The sequence below is a fragment of the Pteronotus mesoamericanus genome, unplaced genomic scaffold (genome assembly GCF_021234165.1).
Source record: "Pteronotus mesoamericanus isolate MK-2021 breed Mesoamerican mustached bat unplaced genomic scaffold, CSHL_Meso_final contig_50, whole genome shotgun sequence".
Lineage (NCBI taxonomy): Eukaryota > Metazoa > Chordata > Mammalia > Chiroptera > Mormoopidae > Pteronotus > Pteronotus mesoamericanus.
The window spans coordinates 19,609,579-19,618,274 of record NW_026555186.1 but is presented as its reverse complement, the minus strand read 5'-3'; the positions used below and the strand labels follow the sequence as shown (position 1 = coordinate 19,618,274).

The 8,696-nt window shown below is 38.8% G+C and overlaps 1 protein-coding gene across 3 annotated transcripts in view; it reads right to left on the bottom strand.

Moving 5' to 3' along the window:
• Nucleotides 1-3,888: 3,888 nt before the first annotated feature.
• IPO11 (importin 11) overlaps nucleotides 3,889-8,696 on the bottom strand; it is a 192,386-nt gene continuing 187,578 nt past the window's right edge. For all 3 annotated transcript variants that reach the window (XM_054578401.1, XM_054578402.1, XM_054578403.1), the window contains one exon: nucleotides 3,889-5,239. In XM_054578401.1, the coding sequence (XP_054434376.1) occupies nucleotides 5,075-5,239 (165 nt within the window). In that variant the 3' untranslated portion in view covers nucleotides 3,889-5,074. The remainder of the gene's footprint in view (nucleotides 5,240-8,696) is intronic.

Sequence of the window (8,696 nt, the reverse complement as noted above, 5' to 3'; positions counted from 1 at the left end):
AGAGCACCGTGGAAACGACCTGCCCCTTCTGAAATGAGATACTGATCTTGCTTGAGGTAAAGCGATTGAGAAACACTCAGTCTTATCTACAGAATTGGCTGCTCTATCCCTTTGCAATAAAAGTCCTCAACAAGCAGAATTCTACTCATAAGGCCAATTTCCAACTTTAAAACCAGCTGCCTAGGGGCAGACAGATATAAATGCTTTAAGCCTCACTGGACTCATACCTGTTCTAGCAGTTACTTGCATTTCTACTTTTGCCCTACTGGGAAATAAAAGTGGCATGAAAATCAATGTTTCACTCTGAAGGAAAAAAGGGCAGGACGACCAGACATCAATACATTCCTTCCAGAATTAGACAGTTCTCCAAAGCACAGTTGGCGAAATAAATTCCAACAGGCCCAAATGAGTTAGATGCAGGAATTAGCTGGAACAGGGAGCAAATCTTGCTTGTTAAAGATCTTTGGCTAATAGGGCTCTATCTACGTGTTAGAGTAAGAAAGAATTCAAGAAAAAAACATAGTCAACGACTCTTGAATTTTATCCAAGTGCTTCAAACAATAAGGAAGGAGTCCATTGGGCCAGGAGTTCCACTGCCCAGAGGTAAAAACGAAGAAATTCAAAGCAACACCTGTAATACTATAACACTCTAATAGTCCCTTTCCAGGCATGAGGGTATCCGCCCCAAGGACTCTAGAGCTCAACTTCAGACAACAGCACGGGACCACGGGAAAGTTCAAACTCTGCAACCAGATGGATTAGTCTGCACCACTTCATTGGACACTGGGTTCTGTATAATTTGGATGCATTTGGGAGAGGATACAGTTTCATAAAGGGAAGAAAGGTGACTTTAGACTGCTGTCCAGATGTCTACAGTCCAGTGGAGATACTGACATCAAAGTTTCATATTTAAGGAAATGGTTATTTTTTCTTCTCATTCTGCTGGTAGTACTCCTTCTCATCCTAAATCACACTAAAAGAAAACACTCTAAAGTCAGGCCTGTTTCTGCCTTTTAAGCTCAGCCTAAATATGATAAAGTATTTGTAAAGTTAAAAAGTATTCCTGCATATTTGCTTCTCTGCCAACAGTTTACAAATCCAAAAAGGGTGTTTTGGTAATGAAACAAGCAAGGTCGATGCTTGCCTTCATTTCTTTTAGTGGTGAGTTCTGGTGTGACTCGTATTCACAAAGAGCTACATACCTCTTAAAAACACAAGGGGGTGTGGGGACAGAGTGGGAGAGGGAAGGAGAGAGGAGAGGGGGAAAGAGAAGTTGATGACTCTTGGCTAAGAGATGTGCCCTAATGATAATGGAGTTAAGTGACAAGATTGATGAAACCATGCCAGGTTCAATACATCTTTTCCATCACTCAGTCACACGACTTTTCTAGGTTAAAATAAAATTGTAGAACTTTTTCTAAATGAAAGGCAAGCTAGTAGTGGTTAAGAGATCTAAGGTAAAAGAAAAACACTGGAAATTTCTAGGACTGTAAGGTTCCCTTTGAAAACTTGTATTTATAATGATGCTTTACCTTAACCATTGTAGCATCATCAACAGAGAGACAAGCTGACATTACTGCCTCCTGATGTGACGCCATGGCAAGTAAACATTACTAACAGAGTCTGGTTGCTAGAAAACACTAACTGGAATCCCATCATGAGAAAACAATTAGAACACTGCACAATAATGTACATTCTGTTAAGACAGAACTGTCTTGGATTCTTTAGAAAAGCCAATTAAAAAAGGACTTCCAAATTTGAAAACTAAACAGCCAAATCCAATGGATAAAATGCTCAATGAATTTGGGATGGTAAAACATACGAGCATCGTACAAGAAACATCTTTGGGGCATTAGGGAAAATTGAACTCAAACTGTTTATTAGATATTAACATTTTCTTAGGTACATAATAATTAGTGGATGTGTAGAGAAATGCTGTTCTTAGAGGTATGTTGAAGTATCGGAGGGTAATGGGTCTCTAACTTACTTTCAAATGATTCAACAAAATTAAGTACACACATGTATGCAGGTGTGCATGTATGTACAAAGAGATAAATGTGGCAAAATAAAAGAATTTGGTGAATCCAAACCACGAGTGTCCTGGTGTTCATAATTCTTTCTTTCAACACCCCTGTTAATTTAAATTTGTTTTCTACAGTTGGGGGGAAATAGTTTTGTCTTTCCTGACATGCATCGCTTGTCTTCATCAGCTCTCTGCAACAACTTTTAAATTTCTACTCATTTGGGATTTACAAAGTTCGCAGAAGTAAAACAGAAGACCACTACTTTAGCTGGTGAGCCTCATCTTTTAATTCATGGAATTAGGAATTGGTTGTGAGGCTATCGAGCTTATAACATTTTCAAAATTTCACTGATGGTTTTGTATGTCAGGGTAATTTCAAACAGTTCTGAATCTGGAATCAGAGAGCTGCCCAATTTCAGTATAGTGAATTTACTTTTCAATAACCTCACCAAACTGTGCTGTTTGACAGCAGTTTTTAAATGGACATCAAATTAAAGTGTCAGCATCCTCTCCTTGTGTTAACCCTCTTCCCCTGTTGCTCTTGAACACACACTACCACTAGAACCATTGTTTTCTTACATCATGCTGGCAAGGGCGTGTTCCCACTGAACTGTGAAATTTTGTGAGGTTTAAGTACCCTGTCCTGACCTCAGAATTTCGTGTATCATTATGGCACAAAACAGAAACTCAGCATATCCTGGTTGAATAAAGGAACAGATAAAATGAAGACCCAGCCCTGGCTATTGTGGCTCAGTGGCTTGAGTGCCAGCCTGTGAATCAAAGGGTTGATGGTTGGATTCCCAGTGAGGGCACATGCCTGGGTAGGAGGCTGGGTCTCCAACAGGGGTACATGAGAGGCAACGACACATTGATGCTTCTCTCCTTCTCTTTCTCCCTCCTTTTTCCTCTCTCTAAAAAAAATAAATAAAATCTTAAAAAAAAAAAAAAAAGATCCAAGGGGAAGACTTCTCAAGGGAAACTATAATGTATTTTAACATGTAATGATGTGGCTCCTCGTGTGTGTGTGTGTGTGTGTGTGTGTGTGTGTAGATAGAGAGAGAGAGAGAGAGAGAGAGAGAGAGAGAGAGCGCAAGAGAAAGGAACAACTTATAATGAAAACTTAAAAATGTTCTTGTTAACCACCTGGGCCTTTTGTCAGAGGGTGAGAGAACTCTGGAACGTGAAATAATCGAAAAGGAGAGTATATGGGACAGAAACAATCATTACCTTGTACCAGGAGCCATAGTTCAACCCAGGGGCCTGGCTGAGTTGTTTGTCTAAAACCTAACATGTCTGCTAAAGGCTGCATTAACAGAATTCTGTAAAGCAGTAGTTACATTTTATGTCTTAATTGAGTGCTTAAAAATTTAAGATACACGAATTTTTTCTGAGCTATTTACAAAGCCTATTTTAACCTTCGATTAAAATAAAAACCTCTTTCCCAGAGACAAATTTATTTTCCAAAGTAGCTATTTTAGTAATATTTGCTATAACACTATAATGAAATCTGTCGGGAATGGGAAAGATGAGCACTTCACTATAACTGAAAAACTTAAGCATGTTTGAGAATTTCTGATAATCACTAATGGGAATAGTGCTTCAAATGAAAATAATTAAGTCAACAAAAAGAAATTATTTTCCTTAGATCCATCTTGCGGACTGAGTAATGATAAAGCAATAGCACAGTAAAGAAGCTTTTAGTCTTTAAATGAAAATAGAAACTGAAAAGCTAACTAGGACTTGCCACCTACAAGGACAGTGCCGACACCAGAGCATGAAAGAAAATTTCTCTTTCAAATTCAATGGGCAATTTTTATGAACTTATTTTTTTTTTTGGGTGGGAAAAATAATCAGACAAATCAAAGGTATCTTTGGAAAATTTAATTTGGATCGTATTATCTTTCTCTTGCTGAAAACATCCAATATCGCCATACACTTTGGGTTCCACAGCTTACAAAGGGGCAGTGGTATACACTGTACCCAACTTTCTATAGAAAGGTCAGACGTTTTCCAATGTTGCTTTTGAGTGTTTTCTTAAAAATGCTTTAAAGGTTGCATACAATAAATGGCAAGTAAAACAGAGTAAGGCTTTGACTTCTCCCTTTTCCCCTTTTTTGGTGCTGTGTGTTTGAGGAACAAGGAAGACTTGTCACATAAGCGTTGGCACCCTGGGGATTGCCGCCGGGTCCTCCGAGGCGCAGCTGGCACTGAGGAGCCTGAGGTGGGAAGTGCCCAAGGGCCACGTCACAGCATGGGGTCTTCTTGGTGTCCCCAGGGCTCCTGGCCTTCGGGGGAACAAACGAACTAGGACCAAATCATGACCGGAGGGAGGTCTCCCCACCCCCCCGTACTGCAGTACCACAGATTCACTTCCGCGGGCCTTAACAGTGTACATTTAAAGACTAAATGTAATTACTCCACATAAAATGAGAAAAAAAAATCCCTTTACTAATTCCTGTATCAAATTACTAGAATGAAAATAAAAGCATTTGTCTGATAGAACACACTTTCTATGTCAGATGAAAGCAACTCTCTTGCAGTGTATATTTGTCACTATTTGTATCATTTTGCCTGGTACACAACTTTCTGTCATTGCATCTGAACAGCTTTGTCATTTTTCAAACTAGTAGTTTTATTAGCTTAAAAAAGGGATAAGGCAGCCAAATTTAACTAATTTTGGTTGCAGAAAAACATCTCAGATATTAACCTTCATCTTCTCAAACGTTAAGAGCACATGATTTAAAAGTAATCAAACAGTTTCTTCTCTTAACAGAAAACTAAGTGGCTATTGTCATTAAATCTACCTCTAGTAAACACAGGGCTCCTCATAAATATAAAATTAAATTCTTTTGAGGAATAGGTTTGTGACTTTAGCTATGTGGAATTTACATTTATTCACTGACTTGTGTAGTAAAAAAAAATGTGTGGTCTTTGCTTCTATATTTTCATACACAGTGTTTCGTCACGTCTCAGCAGGCTCTTCCACACAGATGGCAGGCTGGGTTCCTTGGCTTGTGTCCGGAAGCGGAGGCAGCCGAAGGTCATGTGCTCTCAGAAGCCCTGCAGAAACTCCTGGAGCTGGGTGACGATCTCCGTGTCCACCGTCTCCATGAGGGACTGGAAGCCTTGCTCTCCCAGTAGCTCCTGCTGGGCCTTGAGCTTCTCGTAGATGAATTGCTGCAGGGATACTGTGTGCACGGGGTCCTTCAGGGCCAGCTGTGGGACAGACAGAAGCCACACTGGATGAAAATGGCAAAACAAGTACCTCCTACATGTGACTAAAATTCTTCATAATCTCTTTCACAGCAACAATAACTGCTTCTGCCTCCCTTCTTACAAGAGACTCTAATACAGTCTCCTCATGAAAGTGTGTCAAAGAAAATTCACTGTTTGTCTAATCTCAGTTCCCTAGGGCCTCTGAGCATGAGTTGAATGATTAGCCCAATTTTTCAAGAGCTGAGGGTTCATCCATGTAAAGAGCCAAAACCTGATACGAAGTACCCTAAAAGGAATGCTGAAGAGCATTAAAGCACAGCTGATCCAGGGTTCCTTTTAGGAAAACTAAGTACTCTACTATGGCAGTACGGCCCTTAGGACCGGCAGGACATCCACCCTATCCTGGATTGCTATGCTATTTACATTCATGTACGTGCTTCTAGTTTAAAAAGAGAAAGAGATATACAAATAATGAATAAATAACTAAAAAAACAGAACACGCTCAAACTCCTCCTGTCCCATTGGGATATTTGGAAAACAAAAGAAATACAATTAAATTAAAAATAGCCCATCATTCCACCACCTAAAGATAACAATCAGCAGAAAACATTCTGGCCACTTGTTTTTTTCTGTGCCTGTGGCTGGACGTACGTACATTTACATAAATGTACAATTAGTAATGCTCTTTGCATTTATGTTATCACACATAAAAAACCACTCTAATACATTTTAAGAATTTTAAACCTGAGTATTAATGCTTTTGTTAGAGGCATGTTGAAGTAATTACAGTATAAATGCAATTTTAACTATGATTTTGCTGAATAACTGATTGCAAACACTATTCCATATTCCTATGTATACATCCTTTGCTCTATATTTCAGAGTATTTCTTTAGGGTCCCTATCTCAGAATTAGTAGATTAAAGGGCATAGACAATTTTATAATTATGATTTGTACCAATTTTAAAAGGTATAAGAGTTTTCAGCTTGTGGCATTGTTGTTACTGCTAGTGTTATTAAGTTCTTTGTAATTTAAAAATTAAAAACACATCATTGCTTTAAGCTGTACAATCTCTCATTATCATTAAACCTGGTTATTTGCAAGGTTTGAAGCCCACTGAGTTTTTGTGACTCAATTTTGTGACTCAAAGCGCACTGAGCCACCAATATGGCTACACAGAAATTCTCTTTCCTTACTGATACTCAATTTTATTCTAGGTAGATGAAATAGCTGAATCACACCACTGTTGATCAATTATATAGATTTTAAAATAATGACCACAAATGGAAAATGTAACTGAGAGGCAGAGACATAGGTGGCAAGAATTTGCAATGAGAGGACTTCCGGCCAAGATGGAGGTGTAGGTAGATATGCTTTGCCTCCTCGCACAGCCAAAAGAAGGACAACAAATTTAAAAACAAAAAATAACCAGAACTGCTGGAAAATCGAACTGGATAGAAGTCCAACAACCAAGGAGCTAGGAAAAAAACATTCATCCGGGCCGGTTGGAGGGGTGGAAGTGGGCAGCTGTGGTGGAGAGGACGCACAGCAAGGTGGTGGCTGGAGGATAGGGCGGGTGAGGCAGTGGCTGGCAGTCTGGGCGGTCCCACATTCGCCTGCGGATAAACCAGGAGGAACATCTGGGGAGCGAGACAGACTGCTCAGCCCAGGATTCAAGGGCAGGAAAAGAAAGCCTAAAAACCTCTGGCTGTAAAAATCTGTGGTGGTTGGGCAGTAGGAGAAACTCCCAGCCTCACAGAAAACTCCCTTGAAGAGACCCACTGGGTCCTAGAATGTACACAAACCCACCAATCTGGGAGTCAGCACTAGAAGGGCCCAATTTGCTTGTGGGTAGCAGGGGAAGTGACTGAAAGCCACCAGGTGCCCAGCAAGAGGCATTGTTCCCCCTTGGACCCCTCTCCTACACAGCATCACAATGCAGTGACCAGGGTTGCCCTGCCCTGGCGAATACCTAAGGCTCTGCCCCTTATAACATAACAGGCTCGCTGAGAAAAAGAAGCGTGGCCCAAATGAAAGAACAGATCAAAGCTCCACAAATACAACTAAGTGATGAAGGGAGAGCCAACCTATCCAATGCATAGTTCAAAACACTGGTAATCTGGATGCTCAGAGAAATGGTTGAGTATGGTTGCAATATGCAAGAAAAAGTAAAGACTACACAAAGTGAAATAAAGAAAAATATACAGGGAATCAGTAAAGGGAAGGAACGTGGGACTCAAATCAATGACTGGGAGCAGATATGTGACCACTCCCTAGTTACAGGACAAATGCAAGGCAATGGTATTTCAGTCTCATTCTCCTGGAGATATATAGGAGATAGAACACCAAGCAGAACTGCAGATACAGAGCTCTGCGTTCACAAGCCTGAAGATACCATTCTACAATATGCACAGAAATTGAAGATATTTAAAAACTATTTGCCCCCTTAAGCAACATGCAATAATGTTCAGTATTATTTTAATTACTAAGAAACAGACCTTTTAATAAAAAGGGTGTAGACTTTGTTGAAATGTCATGAATATCATGAATTATCTGCTGTAAGTGAAAAGCAGCTGAGCTTGAAGTTGATGTTCAAAAAGTCACTCCAACTAATATAATGAAAATGATGAGTATGGTTTAAATGCTGTTTCGATAAATGTAAACAGTTCATTTATCATACCGTCACCCTTTAATTTCCAACAGATTAATATAGGAAATTAAATAGGAAAAGTATTGCTATACTGAACCCAAAATGTATGGCATAACAATACACTAGTATATTTTTTAAAAGCGTATTATCAGTAATATGAAAATTAAAAGGAAAGTTGTGGAGGGGAAAAGGGAAAAAAAGGACTTACACAATCTCCAACTGCACAGTTTACAAGAGCTTAAAAACAGGGTTTTTTTTTTTAAGTTTCAAAAAGCTAAGTTAGCAAAAAAAATGTCTATTTTGGCTTGTGGTAGACACTCATTATTCACATTCATTTATACCATCTTCTGAAGAAATATATGAAACATATTCTCTAGAGAAGAATCACTGCTACACATCCAGTAAAAATCCAGATGTCATTTCTATGAATGTAACAGTGCACATAATCACTAAGATTAAACACAGAAGTCACTAACAGCATTTTCAAAACTATTACTTTTATACCAATAATTCCAACCTAACATAATAAACTTAACTCTGATTTAAGGTGAAAAATACAGAATGCCAACCATGGTTAGGAGGTGGTATATTCTTGAGAAAATAGTTTTCTAATGTAATAATTACTGTATTTGGCCATGTATAATGCGCACCCACATTTTTTCGCCCAATCTTTTGCTTTAATCTTTTAATTCAATTTTTATATATTTGCATTTAGAAACAAAATCAATTACAGTATCCCAAGGTATTATTTTGTAAATGGATATCGTTATTTCTTTCTAAAGTTACACTTTTAATGCATATGCATAA